At 48.8% G+C, this 17,566-nt stretch overlaps 2 protein-coding genes across 5 annotated transcripts in view; one reads left to right on the top strand and one right to left on the bottom strand.

The window, feature by feature from the left end:
* The window catches only part of Rnf13 (ring finger protein 13), a 36,633-nt gene extending 27,111 nt beyond the window's left edge, over nucleotides 1-9,522 (top strand). For all 4 annotated transcript variants that reach the window (XM_090323492.1, XM_090323493.1, XM_090323495.1 and 1 more), the window contains 4 exons: nucleotides 2,165-2,270; nucleotides 5,560-5,653; nucleotides 7,888-7,968; nucleotides 8,198-9,522. In XM_090323492.1, coding sequence (XP_090179618.1) covers nucleotides 2,165-2,270; nucleotides 5,560-5,653; nucleotides 7,888-7,968; nucleotides 8,198-8,559 — 643 coding nt within the window. In that variant the 3' untranslated portion in view covers nucleotides 8,560-9,522. The remainder of the gene's footprint in view (nucleotides 1-2,164; nucleotides 2,271-5,559; nucleotides 5,654-7,887; nucleotides 7,969-8,197) is intronic.
* Nucleotides 9,523-13,211: 3,689 nt separating this feature from the next.
* On the bottom strand, nucleotides 13,212-17,091 carry Pfn2 (profilin 2). The gene is made up of 3 exons (XM_090323166.1): nucleotides 16,892-17,091; nucleotides 15,482-15,674; nucleotides 13,212-13,851 (listed from the first exon to the last, which is right to left on the bottom strand). Exons 1-3 carry the CDS (start codon nucleotides 17,021-17,023, stop codon nucleotides 13,754-13,756), a joined length of 423 nt encoding a protein of 140 aa, XP_090179292.1. The 5' UTR covers nucleotides 17,024-17,091; the 3' UTR covers nucleotides 13,212-13,753.
* Between the last annotated feature and the right edge of the window lie 475 nt (nucleotides 17,092-17,566).

Raw genomic sequence — 17,566 nt, 5'->3', positions numbered from 1 at the left:
TGGAAGGGAGGCCAAAGGACTGGTAACTGTGCCATCGTTTTCTCCCTCCCACCTGGGTTACCACCTCCGACATGAGTTTGTTTCAAAGAAAGATGGATCCATTGGGCCTGAGCTTTTTAATTGAAGAAGTGCAAAGCCATTTATTCACTGTCCTCATAATGCTCCCTATTTGCTACCCAAGCCACACTCCTGGGCCGAATACTTTTTACATTATAGACTGGTGTGGACCAGTAGGCCAGGCTCCCACAATATGTCATGTCCAGAACTGAAATGATTTGAAATGTCCCAGGCCAACGTTAATAGATCCTAAAGAATATTAGGGTTAGAATTCAAGCCAGTGAGTCTTCAGTTATGGTTCTTCAACTCAGGGCCTGGATGTTGTCTCTGAGCTCTTTTTGTTCAAGGCTAGCACTCTACTACTTTGAGCCACAGTGCCACTTCTGATTTTCTGGTGGTTAATTGGAGATAAGAGTCTCAAAGACTTTGCTGCCTGTGCTAGTTTTGAACGTTGATCCTCAGATCTCAGCCTCCTGAGTAGGTAGGGTGACAGCTGTGAGCCACTGTGCCTGGCTGAGCCAATGAGTCTTAACATTGCTCCAGAAAATTGTGGAATGGATTCCATTTCTGTGCTTAGAAACACATGGGGTGTTTTTTCTAAGACGTGTTCATTTCCAGTTCACAAGGACTTCTCAATTCTTATTCTAACAACTCTCATTTCTGAGCACCTGACTCTTGTCTCATACGACACAGGATAGCTGTGTCTTAGGAAGACATCTGCATTTTTTTTTTAAAAAAGAAGAAGAAAATACATGAGAAGGATAAGCTTTCCTACTATTAAGATGTTACAAAGCTACACTTGGTTAATTCAGCTGTGCAGTGGTCTGGCTTCTACGTCCCAGCAGTGTAGCAGTGTTCATTTATAGCATGTTGGAGAGGATGGAGCAGGGGCTACAGAAGATTACTGTGTCCTAGGAAGGCCTCCTAGACCTGAATGGTACCATTGGTTCAGAGACTCAGAGCGGTTGTGCCAGGAACCAGGGACATTATTCAGAAAGAGCTAAGCCCCGGGCTACTGTTGCTTTCTCGTTTTTTTATGCCAATGTTATGTATCACTTTAATATTTATGCATTTTGTAGAAATGTTTGTGAAATCCTTTACCCCCATTCCTCTGAAAGTGATTGATGTCCTGTGTTCCAGAATCACAATATGGTTGGGAGGGAATTGTTGATATTTTTTCTTATTTACATCTAGCAGAGCAGTGCAGAACCCCTTGGATATGAGTTTAATAATTTATGTGTTATTTAAGCATATGGATTCTTTTTTTATGGGGGTGGGGAGTCATGGGGCTTGAACTCTGGTCTGGGTGCTGTCCCTGGGCTCTTCAGCTCAAGGCTTCCACCATACCTTGAGCCACAGCACCATTTCCTGTTTTCTAGTGATTAATTGGAGATAAGAATCTCTCAGCTTTGTATTGCCTGGACTGGCTTTGAACTGCGATCCTCAGATCTCAGGCTCCTGACTTGCTGGGATCACAGGCGTGAGCCACCGCAACCGGCTTAACGATGTTCTTTTGAGGAAAGGAGAACCTGTTTGAATTTCCCTTCTACTGAGAATTACAATTTTACCTGGGACCCCTGGCTTGTGAAGTGTCTGGCAAGGCATCCAGCCTTCATTGCTGGCACATATTAGCCCAGGAGCACAGTTGGTGTTGAGCAGTGCGACCCCTCCCAGACTGACAAAGGTTACTGAAGGTTCTGAGGCCATGTCCCATTTGCGTATGCAGCACGAGCAGTGTGCTTACTCTGATGAGTTCGTGTCACAGTGCTGTCCCAGTCACTAATGATGCGGTTGGTAAGGCCTAAGCAGCATTCCATCCCAACAGCACCACAGCATACACACTTTGGTGTTTGTTTTCAGTCACACCATGGAGAACGTAGACAATGGGGAAGGCTTGCCTCCACCAATCCCAACCCACCCCAGCCCTCAAGTTGTGTGCTTCCATTTTGGTGTCCATTGAATGTAATGCCTCTGTGCCCATCCTGGCTATCCTAACCTATTATAAGTTACTCGGGGGGACAAAACAAAAACAAAAAACTGTTTTCATTAACATCGTAGTTTGACAACTGTTACTGATTCTCTGGTACTAATTTTTGTTTTCCTCTAGGGGCCACATTATCTTAGTTCCAGAATTTAGTCTTCCTTTGGAATACTATCTGATTCCCTTTCTCATCATCGTGGGCATCTGTCTCATCTTGATAGTCATTTTCATGGTAGGTAAATTAACTTAGGGTAACAATTAAAAATAGCTAGATGGATCTCAATATATAGCACTGTCTGAGAGAATCCCTGCCTGAACAAGTATACATTACATGAGCCCATTTCTATGAAGTTCTGAGAGGTTAAAAGAATGAGTGAAAAAAAAAAATGAGTCACGTGATTTTCTGGCAGAGTGAGAAGAATGTGAGGGAATTACTGGAGAGAAAGTCACGTCCTGAGTCTTTCTTTGTTTGTGCTAGCACTGGTGGGTACTGGGGTCTTCCGCTCTCACTAGGTTTACCTGCGTGCGCAGGGCTGCTGCTCTACCACATGGGCCATTCTTATGGTGGGTGCTGTACTGGTTACTTGGAGGTAGTCTCACGGACTTTTCTGTTTAGGCTGGCTTTCAACTGTGATCCTCCAGGTCCCAGCCTCCTGAATAGCCGGGATTACAGGTGTGAGCCCCTGGTGCCCAGCTCACACTATCTATTAAGAGTTTGGGGTTGCATATGGATACCTGTGTATCCATAGTGGGGTTGTCTGAACCCACCAAATTGTATACTTAAACTTGTGTTTTCCATTGTATGCATATTGTACCTCAAAAGAACTGTAATGTGGCTTCAGTAATGATATACATGCTGTCGTATTTTGGAGGAAATATGCATCTGTCTACTACTTATTTTGAAATGAAATGTAAACGTGAAGAGGAAAAATGTAAAACATATTATTGTGGTTGAGCTGCTTGGTTGGTTTTCAGGTGTGGAGCAGAGGCCGGTAGGCCTCCTCAGTTCTCTGGCTTGTTTTTCATGTCAGAACCTTGGTGGTGAGAGGCAGGCTGAGGGCAGGGGCTCTTCATCCCTGTCCTGATTGGTTCCGTGGCTCAGGTAACAAATCAACAAAGCAGAGGGTCTTCAGTATCTGTTTCTAAAGTACCGTGGAGACTCATGTTAGTACACATTTCAGTAATTTTTAGTATATTCACAGAATTGTCTGAGCTTCACCATAAATACCTGCAGTTGGCTTTGGGTTTTTTTTGTTTTTTGTTTTGGCCTGTCCGGGGGATTGCACTGTCCTTGGGCTTTCTCAAGGCCAGAGCTCTACCACTTGAGCCACCACACCACTTCTGGCTCTGTCTATGTATGTGGTACTGAGGAACCGAACCCAGGTCTTCGTGCATGCTAGGCCACACTTCAGGCACCTAGTTGTATTTTGACTTTCTTTTTGGCAGTACTGGTGTTGGACTCGGGGCCTCATGCTTACTAGGCAAGTGTGTATTCTCATTTTCTAAAGCAATCGAACAGTGTTGTGAGCCACGTTTTATCATTGCCGTTTAAGAAGTAACAAGCAAATGAGGGGCTGCTGCTGGTTCCTCACATGTGTAACCCCCGCTTCTGATCTGAGAAGCCAGGTTCGCAGTCAGTCCAAGGCAGAAAAGCCCAGGAAATGTTTACTTCCAAATTAACTAGCAACAAACGGAAAAGGAACGTGGTAGAGTACCAGCCTTTAGCCAAAAAGTATGTAAGAGTGAAGCCCTGAGTTTGAGCCCCAAACACGCGAGGTTCATTTCAGTACTACCATGATTTCACCTAATCCATGTGCAGTGTTTTTATATGCCAGTTGCATGAAGGCCTTGCCATCTGTGTGCCTCTTCTTGCACCAGCCACGTTTCAGGTGCTTCTTTGTTCTGTGTCCCTGGTGGCTGCACACCATACCAAGCCCTTAGGCCTCATCTGGCAGATTCTTTTGGTTTTTTTTTTTTTTTTTTTTTTTTGCCTGTTTCAGCTATACATTGTCCAGCCTATGAATTTGTGTTTCTCTGTTTGGTATTTCTAGGAAAATATCCCTTTTGTCACTGTCATGACTGTCTCCTACAGATATTTGCTTTAAATTCTATATTTTATCTAACATACCAGCTCTTCTTTTCCTGTTTTTTGGTGTGTCTTTGTCCTTTTACTTTTTCTTGCTGCTTTTGCCTTCATGTATCATTCAGATGTTTTTCTAGACAGTGTTTGACATTGTAGGTATACTGACCTTGAACTTGGAGATTCTCCTCCCCAAATACTTCCCAAGTGCTGGGCTTAGGGGGCTGCACTCCTGTGTCCAGCTGTGCCTTTCGTTTTCATTTTGCCTCTTAGTAGCATAAAACTGAAATACTTTTCATTATATACTGTGATACAGTCCTTAAAAAAAAGTCGGGTTAATTCAATCCACTATTGTAGGCCTCTGTATTTTAATGTTTGTATCTTACTGTTTTATCTTCAGTGTCAATTAATTAATTTATCTATTGCCATTCCTGGGGCTTGAACTTAGGGCTTGGGCACTGTCCTTGTACACTTTTTGCCTTAGCTCTCTGCCACTTGAGTCTGGCTTTTTCTGTGTATGCGGTACCAAGGAATCGAACCCAGGGCTTCATGCTTGCTAGGCGAGCACTCTGCCACTGACTAGGCTGTGCTCCCAGCCCTTCAATGTAAATTTAGATTGCTTGTTTTTCCTTCACATAAATGGAACTTGTGTACTTCTTGAGAGACTGTGTTCGTAACTCACTTGTCATTGAGTACATTACTTATATTCCTTTTACTGCTGAAATGTATTTGATTGTATACCAGTTTATACATTTGCCTGTCAATGCACAATAGGTTGTTTTTAGCTTTAGCATTAGTAAATAAAGCAGAAATCATTACACATATATTGTGTAGACATATGCTTCTGTTTTTTTGTTGGCAAGTATATCTAGGAGTAGAGTGGTTAGGTGAAGTGATAAATGAACATCAATGGAGGGTGAGCCTTTTTGTTTTTATTTCCGTGCCAGTACTGAGGCTTACACCTGGGACTTTGTGCTCTCACTTTGCTTTTTTACCCAGAACTGGTGTTTTGTCACTCACCTCCATTTCTGGCCTTTTGCTGGTTAAGTGGAGGTAAGTGTTGATGAACCGTCTTGTCTGGGCTGGCTTCTAGCTACAATCCTGAAATCTCAGTCTTCTGAATATCTAGGATCACAGGTATGCCTAACAGAGCCCAGTCTGGGTGGTGTTTGATACTTAGTTCTGGTTCTTTGGATTTTCTTTTCCTTCTTGGAAGCCTAGGAAATTATAGTATAAAGTGTTTTATTTTACTTGACATTTCTGAATGTATGCAGTGGGTATTCTATATTATCTCTGTCCAATCATGCTCCTAGAATTAAAGTGCAATAATCAGTGTATGATTGGTAATTAGGTTGTAAGTTTAATCTTAAGGATTTGTTATTTTAATGGCCATTTTGATTTTGCATGTTTAATCTCTGATTTTTTTTTTCTTCTTTTTTAGATCACAAAATTTGTCCAGGACAGACATAGAGCTAGAAGAAACAGGCTTCGTAAAGATCAGCTCAAGAAACTACCTGTACATAAATTCAAGAAAGGTGGGGTGGGGCTGGGAGTTTGGCCTAGTGGTAGAGTGCTTGCTTAGCATACACGAAGACCCAGGTTCGATTCCTCGGTACCTTATATATAGAAAAGCCGGAAGTGATGCAGTGGCTCGTGTGGTAGAGCACCAGCCCTGAGGAAAGCCCAAGGCCAGTGTTCAGGCCCTGAGTTCAGTCCCCTGGACTGGCAAAAAAAGAAAAGAAAGAAAGAAAAAGAAAGGTGGGGTGATTTTGTTTCCTTTGGTGTAGTTGCACATACACTGTGACTACCCTCCACCCTGGCTAACACCACACAGAAAATACAAGACATACATACATTTCTTTAAATTAATTTTTGCCCGTCCTGGGTTTGAGCTCTGGGCATGGGTACTGGTCCCTGATCCTAGCTTCTTTGGCTCAAGGCTAGTGTTCTACCACTTGAACCTTGGGATCTGACTTAGTTGCCCAGGCTGGCTCCAAAGGCAGTCCTCGGGTCTCAGCCTCCTGAGTAGTTAAGATGATAGGCGAGATCCACTGGTGCCTGGCCGGCAGAGAATTTAAGAAAAAGGTGTCTGAACTGCTTTTTATTATCATCTGTGTAGCAGTTCTGAACAGTGTCTTGAATAAAGTAATGCTCTGGGTCAGGGTGGTCTACCTCCACATTTCTTCTTGTTCTCCTGGCCCTTCAAGCCTGTGTAATGTGGTGCTGAGCTAAGTACAGCAGCTACTGAATTCCTGCCCCTTATGTGGATCGTCTCATTTAATTCTCAGAATTCTGTGAGGTAGGCGCTGTTATTATCCCTTTTTCCCCTGTCCCCTCTGGTTAGAGAGGAGGAACTAGAAGGTCAGGGAGGTGCAGAACTTTAGTCAGTGCTATAGAACCAGTGTTGAAAGAGCTGGATAGAATGCAGGACTTGCAGCAAACTTACCTGCTTTTGGACCCTCCGATGTTTTTCTCTAACATGTTCATGCAGTACACGAGTGAAAGCAAGTCACAAAGGCTTCTTAGGTCATTGCTAAATCATTTGGATAAGCAGCTGTGTTTAAGAAAGACTTCCAGGGCCGGAAGCATAGCCTAATGGTAATGTGCTCACCTAGCATGTACGAAGCCCTGGGTTCGATTCCCTGGAACCACCTACACAGAAAAAGCCGGAAGTGACACTGTGACTCAAATGGCAGTGCACTAGCCTTGAGCCAAGGAGAAAAAAAAAAAGTGTCCAAGGACAGTGCTCAGGCCCTGAGTTCAAGCCCCAGAACTGGCCAAAAAAAAAAAAAAGAAACAAACAAAACTGACTCAAGTGCTGTGGCTCAAGTGGTCGAGGTAGAGCACTAGCTTTCAGCTAACGTGCTCAAGGACAGTGCCCAGGCCCAGAGTTCAAGCCCCACAACTGACCAAAAAAATACTTCCAGGCTGCTACTCCCGTTAAAAATTTGTAATTTGAATTTCAAGAAGCTATGAATTTAACGTCTGTGATTGTAAAGGTGATGCAGTCAGGTGTAAGATTATTAAAATGGCAGTGGTGTTGGGGACAGACGAGATCTGTGTGTCTGGCCGTTTGCTTACCTCACTTTCCTCACCACCCAGAAAGCTGGGGTAACACGTTCACAAACGAAGGTGGATGTCAGACCTACACACTTGACGAAATACCACAGAAATGTATTTACTTTTAAAAAACATTTGGTTGATCTGAATGGTTGCTGAGCGTGCATGGGCCCTGACCTCAGCCTGGAAACAGTAATCAATGACTTAGACAAGGAAATTTCCTTCCTTGTGCAAAATATGTCAAAAGTAGCACGTGAACAACATGTAAAACACGAATATAATTATGAGCCTTATCAAAACCATTGATAAGATGAGCAAATGTGCTATCCATTTTTAATTTAGGTAAAAGGCTGATCAATCTTTGAATCTGACATAAAACCAACAAAGGCAACACCAGTGATCCATAATCAAAAATATTCAAAATAATCAAGGAAAATGAAGTTATAAATTAGAAAAGCTGCAAAGCTTTTCTGCTGGTTGTGTGCAGTGGCTCCTGCCTGCCATCTGTCCCACCTCCACTGAAAGCACAGGTAGGAATTGTGTCCTGGGTAAACACGAACCCCTATCCAGAAAGAATGACAGGAGTAAGGGCAGGAGGTATGTGGCTCAAGTTGTAGAGAACCTTAAGAGCACAAGGCCCTAAGTTCAAACTTGAGTGCCCGGAAAAGCTGTATCTGCGTTAATGTTTGCTCATGGTTTTCCATTTCAGGAGATGAGTATGATGTCTGTGCCATTTGTCTGGATGAGTATGAGGATGGAGACAAGCTCAGGGTCCTCCCCTGTTCCCACGGTAAGAGTGGTCACGTGGTGCCTTGAGTTACATGTGGAATAAGCGCATTTAGCTCAGCACATTCCACAGAAGAGGCAGAGTGCGTCACGGGCCAGGCTTTCCACTAGGAGGAATGGGGGTGTGGTTCATGAAAATGTGCGCACGTTCATGTCTGTCACACAGGAAGCGATGAAACACAGTGTCCTTAGCCAGAGAGTCCGAACTCAAGTTGTCTCTCTTGCTTTAACAGCTTACCACTGCAAGTGTGTAGACCCTTGGCTAACAAAAACCAAAAAAACCTGTCCTGTGTGCAAGCAGAAGGTTGTTCCTTCTCAGGGTGATTCAGACTCTGACACAGATGGCAGCCGAGAAGAGAACGAGGTGTCGGAGCACACCCCTCTGCTCAGGCCGTTCGCATCTGCCAGCACCCAGTCCTTCGGAGCGCTGTCAGAAGCACACTCCCAGCAGAATGTGACCGAGTCCTCGGACTATGAGGACGATGACAACGAGGACACTGGGAGCAGTGACGCTGAGAACGAAGGTAGCGGCCGCAGCGTCGTGGTCCAGCTGCAGCCCGGTGAACGTGACTACAACATAGCAAACACTGTGTGACGGACGTGGTGACTGGCCTACTGTCTCTAACATGCTCCTTGAGATCTATAACTTGGTTTTCTGCTCCTTTCAGATTACTGTAGAAATAACTTGTTTGCTATTCTAGCTTCATCAGATGACTGATACAGGCTTTGACCCCGTACTTCATTTTACTAACAAGTGACAGACTGGTGCTGCAACTCAGGCATCAAGTGAGTGCTTTGGGGGTCAGATACAGCCAGATCCTTTTGTTAAATTCTCAGTACAGCTTGCTTGCAGTATGCCCAGTGTGTGTTACACACACAGTCAGTGCTGTGGTCCTGTGGCAGGATCGAGGCCAGCCACAGAACCGCTGAGCTGGACACTGGCTCTCTTTGCTCAGACTGCCCATCAGTACCAGAGGCAGCAAGGTAGTTTTGCACTTTCCCTCCAGCCCCACAAAGAAACGCAAAGCTATCTTTCCTTCCTGTTCTCAAGTTGTCTCATCCTATAGGAAAGATCTGCAGTTGGTATAGATTTCAAGGTTATCTTTTTTTTCCAGTTTTTAGTACTGCAGTGTTAGGTTATAAATTTGACTCAGCTGTTCAAGCACTGTCTGGACTTTAGGCACGGATTTCAGTGTCCTCAGGGGTTCTCTGTTGTCATCAGAGCAAGGACGAGACACTGCACATGAATGCCACACTTCAGCAGCTGATAATACTGGGATCATATACCTCTCAATAAAGAGCATCTCGTGCTAATTAGTTAATTAGCCCTGCTAATAAACTACATACAGAGGATATTACTCAAGTATTGGATTTGGAAGTAAGTGTTGCTTATGTTAACAACTAATGTATGAAAACAATGTATTATGAAAAGCTAACTCATACATTAGTGTGACTATGTAAAAATACTTAATGTATAATCAGAATGCTAAGGATTTTTGTATGGCCTTGAATGAGGGGAGTTGACTGTTAATAAATGTTTTCCACTCTTAAGAGCCAATGAGTATTCTACTACTGTACTGTCACATTCGCCTTACTTAGGTGCAGAATGTTCTACAAGGTCCACGGCCCACATCAGCCAGACAAGTCTTCAGAAATTCATGGCATTGAGACGATGACCAAAAACACCCCCAAATAAGCAGTATACATCTTGAGACCTCATTGTAATGATAGTGTCTCTTCACAGTAGAGACAGACAAGGGAAACCGAATCAAGTCAGGGTGTGGAACAAGTGGACTAGGTATGAACCTTTGTGGCTTAAGAAAAAGTATTTTAAAATGTGTTAAAAGTATTAAAAAAAAATAGGAGAAAGGGATATGTATGTGTGAATGGTTGTATGATCTGAAGCCAGACCCTGGTTGGTTCATACTTGTAATCCCAGCAACTCAGGAAGCTGAGATCTGAGGATAGCAGCTTGAAACTAGGTAGGACAGGAAAACCAGTGACTCTCCAGTTAACTACCAAGAAGCTTGAAGTGATGGAGGCTTCAGTGGTAGAGCACTAACCTTGAGTGAGAACATTTAGGGACAGCGCTCAGGCCCTGAGTTCTAGCCCCAGGACCAGCACATGCACATAAATACATGTTCTAAAACCGGTGAATGCAACCTACGTTGTTAATACTACCTCACCCCTTTCTCCTCTAAGAGGAAGGGCTTGAGAAACTGTTACCTTGGAGACTAAGCAGAGGTTGAAATGTGCTTGGTTGTATGGCCCTAACCTTGTGAATCATTTGCTTAACTTGGTCAGGTTACAAAGCACTTACATGCAAATAACTGCATGATAAATACTAGCTTTAAAAACCCTTTAAAGCCATGCTTAAATGGAGTATTTTTAGCAAAGTCACTGTAATGTATTATATGCATCATGGTTTATCTCTTCAGTTTGTTGTTTTGTTGGTTGTGGGGCTTGAATTCTGGGCCTGGGCATTGTCCCTGAGCTCTTCAGCTCAAGGCTACTGCCCTGCCTCTGGAGCCAAAGCCCCACTTAGCTCCAACTGGAAGTGGCCAAGATCTGAGGCTCAGGTTCAAAGCCAGCCTCCTGAATAGCTAGGATTACAAGTGTGAGTCACTGCCCGGCTTCTTCAGTTCCTAATCCACAGTTGAAAGCAAAAACCTCTGGTTCCTTTCCATTTGAATTAGTTTTTCTAGGTCTAAGGTTTGTTTGTTTTTCTGAAATTCCAAATCTGTGATTTCACTGTAAAACGACTTATGAGATATCTTTAATAGCACTTGCTAAGAAAGAGTTGTCCTTTTTTCTCTTAATATTCACTTAAAGTTATGTATTTAATAAGTTTATTGAATGGGATGATAACTAAAATGAAAATACACTTGTATTAAACACCTAATTTTTAAGGTTTGAATTATAAAATTAACATGTTTATTAAAACACGGGAAATCAAAGCATAGTCACTCAGAAACGTAGCCTAGAAATCAACTTACCTTGGACATTCTGCCTTCAGAAATATATAAGCATATGTTTCTGTCATGCTTCGACATCTGTTTCACTCAAAGAACATAAAATGGTTTATCCAGCCCTGGTTACCCTATGTGCTGTCTACAAGGGTGCATGCTAACGTCACAGGCACACAGTCAAGTCCGCGTGTCTGTATTTCTGTGTTTTCCTATTGGGCTTGTGGGCAGACTTTCTCATTACTGTAGTGGTAGCCACCCTCCTAGACCCTCCTTCACACGTGCCCACTACTCTCTCAGGGCTCACTACCACCTTGACCCCAAAACTGTAACAACAACAAAATATAATGTATTCTCAGATAAATGTACTCTGTTTTTCTCAGGAAAAAGGACATTACACTGAGGGAAATAAAGGCTGAATTGAATGATTTCAGTTTCCAGGCTATGTCTGCCCCACATCTCTCCATACTCTCAGAGCCTACGTGTACAAGTTCAGAATGAATGCTCCCAGCTTCTCAAAACACTGCTAATGTGCAGTGCATTTTAAATAAGGAAACCATCTCCAGCCCACTGTTGCTCAAAGGCAACAGGCTACTGGAGAATGAGCAGGGGCCCTGGTGATTACTTCTGAGAAGGGCTTTCCAGGGTTAGTGATGGATCCTCGTGGCCAGGGTGGGGTCTCTGCATGGTAACCAGCTCCACTTTCACTTAACTCCACTGTCTTGAGTCTCCTGTTCTAAGTGTCTGCTTGGTATCTCATGGTAATAATGACTAAACAGGTCTAAATTTACATAACCAACTAAGCTTTCATACACAGATGGGAAACTTAGGAACTCCAGAATTGAACTGCTCGAGCATGGTCAACATGTTACTCGGAAAGCCGCAAAGTGCAAGAACTTTCTAGTGCTCTTATGTGATGTCTGTACACGGCTCCTGCTCCGATGTGTAAGTCCTGACAGTCAACCCAGAACCCTTAGTCATGTGTCCTTGGGCCTCTCACACAGAGAGGTGAACAGAAGAGTACACTTACTTTCTGGTAGGAAGGTCCATTTTCTTCACCAACCTGAAAAAGTGCCCCAAATTGACTAAAAGCCACATTTAATAGACCAGAGCCTACTATAAACAAATTTGTAGTTATTCAGATTTCATGCCTGCACAGGACTTTATATTCCCACCGTGTCAAAAACAGTAACTATAACCAAGCATGGATGCCCCACCTGACATCCATGTATATTTGTAAGCCAACAATTCGCATAAAAAACACGAGTCTAGAGTATTTGGTTGGAATAAATTTATTTCATCTGTCTGTAAACAAGGTGTTTAATAGTTATGGCATTTTTTAAAATGCATATTAAATCAGATGAGTTAGACTGTATCCCAGATGTAACAAAGTGCAGGGAAAGAAATGGACAAACCAGCAACAAGATCTGTTTTTAAATCTGTACATTATCCACAAGGCCCAAACAATAAAGCAGTTACTAGAACATCCCCAAAGTAGTGCCATTCGAAAGAAACCCTTTACTAGGTCAGTGAAAATCCATCTCACAATAGCAACAGTTCATTTGAACAATAGTATGGCACAGAGTACATTATGAAAAAAAAAAATCACAAGACAGCCAAGTCCACAATAAAGCAACCTCATATAAAAACCCAAGCGGCAAATAAAGATTGGTCCTAGGAGGAACAAACCGGACGCACTCCAGATGGTTACGTGGGGTACCTAATTCCATAATGGCAACCTTGTACAGTGTCACTAGAGAGTAGAGCTGGTGTGCAAAGCAGAAGACAGGAACACAAATCTGAGCCATTGCAAAGATGGAGTTCAATGATGGGGATTCAGTCACTATGGTTACTATAAGGTCATGGGAGGAAGTGCCTTTTGCTCTTGCTTTGCAGTTGCGCTCTTCCCGTGTCACTTCCAGTGACACTACAGAATAACTCTGTCTTAAGAGCAACCACAACACTCAAAGCAAATACTGCAGCTCTCACTAACTCATCAACCAAGGGGGAGTTCATGGGCTAAACAAACCAGGCACTGCACAGAAGAGGATGGAAGCAAACCAAAGACCTTATGCGCGAAGGGAGGGGCTGAGAGAAGAGGAAGGAGTGAAGGAAAGATGCATGCACTTTTCCCTCCCAACCATGCCTTACAAAAGGAAGACTAAATGAGCCAAGTAAATGCTCAAAGTGCGTACAAGACGTCGATCAAATTAGATTGTACAACCGGCACCTTGCTTAATATTAACTTATTTAGTAATCAGTATCCCATTAATTGCTAAGTGATGCCCAACTTGGCATGCCCCTCCCCCCAATTTCAAGGTATCATGCAAATGATTATTGTGCTGCAATTATGTTGCCAGATAAGGGTTGGTTACAAACAGTGGTAAACATACAAATGACCCATTGGGCACACAGGAATCATGACCTTAGAAAATAGGGAAAGAAAAACTAGCCACCAAGCCTAGTGTGGTGGCAGTGTGACCATAACTGGGGTGGTGATGCCATCTGCTAGGTGGACAGGGAGAGGCTGCTCACGCGTGAGGCCTCCTCACACGCTGTCCTGTCCCGGGGACACCTTCCTTTCCCATGACTATAACCAATGCTGGAGCACACAAGGAAACAAAACAGAAGTGAACAGAATTACCGAGGGGTGGGGGAGATAAAGGAAAACAGCTTTCCCCACCATCAGAGGGATACAAAGGAGACACAGGTTCATACCCCATCACCCTGCGTTGCTAGTAACATTTCCAGAATAAGACTTAAGCTTACAGCTAGGAAAGTGTAAGAGCGACCTCCCCTAATACTTCACGGTCTGCCTAGCGGCTAGAACCCAGAGTCTCTCAAGTACTTTGCCATCGAGTATGCCTTCTTATTCAATCCGCCTCCATGGACCCCTTCTTTTCCCATTACAAAGACCAAGACTGAAAGAGAAAGAAGAAAAGGGTTTCAGGAGGAGTGTTAATCCAGAGAGTCACACAGCAGGTGGATCCTGGTTAGCGAGCTAACAAGAGTTAGTTTTCCACGAACTGTCAAGCACTCAAGTCAGAACGGAGAGCTCGGAAGCCTATAAAGAGCCCGATACTACTGAGCAGCGTCAGCACAGGCAGCAGTTCCACACCCTGTCCACACCCTGACCACTTACTATCTCCCACTGTAAGGCAAAAAGTTCTGATGATGTGGCAAATTCATATTTACTCCCAAATGGATGAGCTTTAAACACTCAGGTAGGTAGTGTGTTTGTTTACAAATCCTCAAATTTAACATGCTTGGTGAGTACAAACTCCATTATATCTTATCGGTGAGACAGTTACGTGTGAGTAAATAAGGAATCGCTACTTCCAGAAAAATGTGACAACTTTAAACAGCCAGAAAAACCTAAAATACAAGTATTTCAGTCTTATCCATACAGATAATCCTCACTCTGCTATTTTTTTTTGGCCAGCCCTGGGCTCGAACTCAGAGCCTGAACACTGCTCTACTGTCCTTGGGCTTTCTCAAGGCTAGAGCTCTACTACCACTTGAGCCACAGCACTCCTTCCAGCTTTTCCTACTTACGTAGTACTGAGGAATCGAACCCAGGTCTTCGCGCATGCTGGGCGAGCACTCTACCACTAGGCCAAACCCCGGCCCATTCATCTTGTTTTTGAGTCTAAAATCCTGAAACAGGCTTACTAGCAGGTGTGTAACACTCGGCTCCACAGTGGAAGGCGAGGTCCGGCTCTGCTAGGCTCGCCTGTCACAGGCTGCACTCACGCCACTGGGTGGCAGCAGCTGCCGCCCTTGGAAACTTGTGCGGAGCCCGAGGCTGCTTTTTTAATTTTAAATGTATAGAATATGTATTTGTGTGAGCAGCTCATGCTTAGACCTGTCTACTCTTTCAAGTCATGCAGCTTTTCCATAGACAAAGGACTGGCACCTAGGAGTGGCCTTTGGGTGGTCACTGGGACGCGGGAGAGATTTAATGTATTGCATGGGGGGCTGGCTCAGCTCCTCGAGCCGCCTACAGGGCCTTCTTGTCAACGTTCCTACAGGCTGATGCGGTTACATGTCAGAAAAAAACCCTCAATGCCAACTTCCTTTGAAAAAACGGGTCTACTTCAGTTTCTGTCAGGTTGACAGCGGTATTTGGATCAAGAATGCAGACTACTTTCTGCAGTGCTGCTCGGACATGCTCTGCCTTGGCAGATGGCCAGCCCGCCCTGCAGGGGACAGGAGTGTCCCCCAGCAGGGCTCCTGGCTGACCGGGGGCCAGGCCTCCCTGCGGCCCTCCTGTCCCCCTCCTGTCCCCAGCAGGGCTCCTGGCTGGGCCCGGGGCCACCCGCCCTGCGGCCCTCCTGTCCCCCTCCTGTCCCCAACAAGGCTCCTGGCTGGCCCCGGGGCCACCCGCCCTGCGGCCCTCCTGTCCCCCTCCTGTGCCCAGCAGGGCTCCTGGCTGACCGGGGGCCAGGCCGGGGGGCCGGGGTGAAGGGGGCGCGCGGAGCCCGGCCGGGAGGCGTCCACTCGGGAGGTTCCTAGGGGACCCGGCATGCAGCCCGGACCCGCCGCGCTCACCTCTGCCGGCGCGCCCCACGGCCACGTTGTAGGTGGGCTCCCCGCCCTGGCTCTTGGTCCGGATGTCCATGGTGCAGTCTCCGTCCACGTACAGGCTGTCCCGGATCACCGAGCACTTCTTGGCGCCCAGGGTGAGGCCGTTGGTGAAGAACCCTTCTCTGTCCTTCCCTACAATCATGTCTATCTCCAGTGGCTGTCCGCGGGGAGGACACACAGAAGGAGAGCTGCCATTAGTTCCTGCCACGCGCACGGTGGTGAGGCTCCGGGGGCCCGGGCGGGGGGGGGGGCGGGGGAGGGGGAGGAGGCCCGAGGGGGGGCGCGCGCCTTTCCCGCCGCCCACTCCGCCCCGGTTCGCCGGTGCCCGGCCGCCTGGACTCGAGTGGGGGCCGGGGCTCTGAGTGGCCGGCGGTGGACACCGGGCGAAACGCAAGCGTAGACCTTAGAGACTCCGAATGGACGGGCGGCGCGCGGGGAGGGCGGGCGCTCCCCGGCAGCCCCGGGTCCCCGCCGGCCCGGCCTCCGCGCGGCCGCACACCGCAGCGCCCCGCCGCCGCCCGCCCTCCGGCCCGAGCCGGAGGACGCAGAGCGGGGCGGCCGGCGGCGGGGCGCCGGGGAGCGGCGTCGCCCCCGCCGGATCTGCAGAGTCATAGCAGGCCCGGCCCTCTCCCGGCGCCCGCGGCCGGCCCGCGCGCGGGGCCCGCACACAAAGAGCGGCCGCGGGCGCCGGGCGGGAGCCGGGCGCGGGCGGGCGGGCGGCGCGCGTGGGCCACCCCGCCGTCCAGGGGCGGCCGCTCCCCCGTGCCGGCACCCGAGGCCCAGCGCGTCCGCACGCGGGACCCGACTTGTGCGGGAAGGGGGCGCGGGGCGGGCGCGGGGCAGAGATTCGCAAGACAATAAGCGGCGCCCGAGGCCCGGGAGGAGGCGGCGCGGGGCCGGGGTCGCCGGCGCACGGACCCTCGGAAGCCCCCCGAAGCCGCCCCTCTCCGAGCCCAATTGCGTAATGCGGAGTACCGGGGCTAGGATGGATCTCCACAGGAGCAATCGATGGCAGTTCGCCATCTTGAAGAATTGAGAAAAAAACATCGGTGGAGCCGAAGCCGCGATCCACGAATCCATCCCCGGGGTCCGCGCACGTTCCGCGCGGAGCCACGGCCGGGCCCGGCGGCCCTGCCCACCCGGCCGGGGCCTCGCGGGACCGCGGAGCGGGGCCTCAGCCCGGCCACGACGGGGCCCCTCGGGCAGGGAGGACCCCCGCCCACAGCCCGCTCCCCCGCGGGACCGGGGGTGGACTCCAGCCCCGCTCGCCCGCGGGGACCCGGACGATCCGCGCCCCGCGGTGCCCGCCGGCCCGGCCGGCCCGCGCAGCGCCCTCGAGGCCCCGGCCCGCCCGGCCCGCCCGGCCGCGCTCACCGTGATGCTCTGGAAGACGCCCCCGGCCGTGGCCGCCCAGACGTATTTGGCGTCGCAGTAGCCGACGATGGCGGCCTCCTGGCAGCAGCCGTCGCACATGAGGTTGTCCACGTAGCTCTGCCAGCCGGCCATCTTCGCCCCTTCGCACTGCGGTGCGGGCGGCGGCGGCGGCGGCGGCGGCGGCGGCGGCGGCGGCAGCGGCGGCGGCGGCGGCGGCAGCGGCGGCGGCGGCGGGCGCGGCGCGGGGCGGGGCGGGGGCGGGAGGAGGCGGCTCTGCGCAGGCCCGACCGCCCCCTCCGCGGGGCCGCGCGGGACGGGCGCGGGGCCGGCGGGCGGGGCGCGGGGCGCCCGCGAGCGGCGGAGGGCGCGGCAGGGGCGGCGGCGGCGCGGCTGGGGCGGCGCTGGGCGGGGCTGGCGGGGCGGGGAGGCGGGGCGGAGAGGCGGGGGGAGGGGCTGCGGGGCGGGGGCGCGCGCCGCGGCGTGCGCGTGCACGGGCGCCCTCCGCGGGTCCCCGGAGGGCGGAGCGGCGCGGGCGCGCGCGCAACCCCGGCTGCGGTGGCGATGCCCACGGGGTGCGGACGGCGGGAGCCGGGGTGCAGAGCCGGCGCCGCGGTTCCCCGGGCGACGGCACGCGCCGCGCTCGCGCCTCGCTGCGCTCCTTTGTGGCGGCGGCGG

This window comes from Megascapheus bottae, chromosome 32, assembly GCF_031878675.1.
Source record: "Megascapheus bottae isolate mThoBot1 chromosome 32, mThoBot2.hap1, whole genome shotgun sequence".
Taxonomy (NCBI): Eukaryota; Metazoa; Chordata; class Mammalia; order Rodentia; family Geomyidae; genus Megascapheus; species Megascapheus bottae.
The sequence above is the reverse complement of the archived record's forward strand: the minus strand, read 5'-3'. Positions and strand labels throughout refer to the sequence as shown.

Coding starts and splice junctions, on each gene's coding strand:
- Pfn2 (XM_090323166.1), bottom strand. CDS start 17,023: ATGGCCGGCTGGCAGAGCTACGTGGACAACCTCATGTGCGACGGCTGC. Junction 15,675..16,891: donor GCGTCTTCCAGAGCATCACG/GTGAGCGCGGCC, acceptor CCCCGCGGACAG/CCACTGGAGATAGACATGAT. Junction 13,852..15,481: donor CGTGGGGCGCGCCGGCAGAG/GTGAGCGCGGCG, acceptor TTTCTCTTTCAG/TCTTGGTCTTTGTAATGGGA.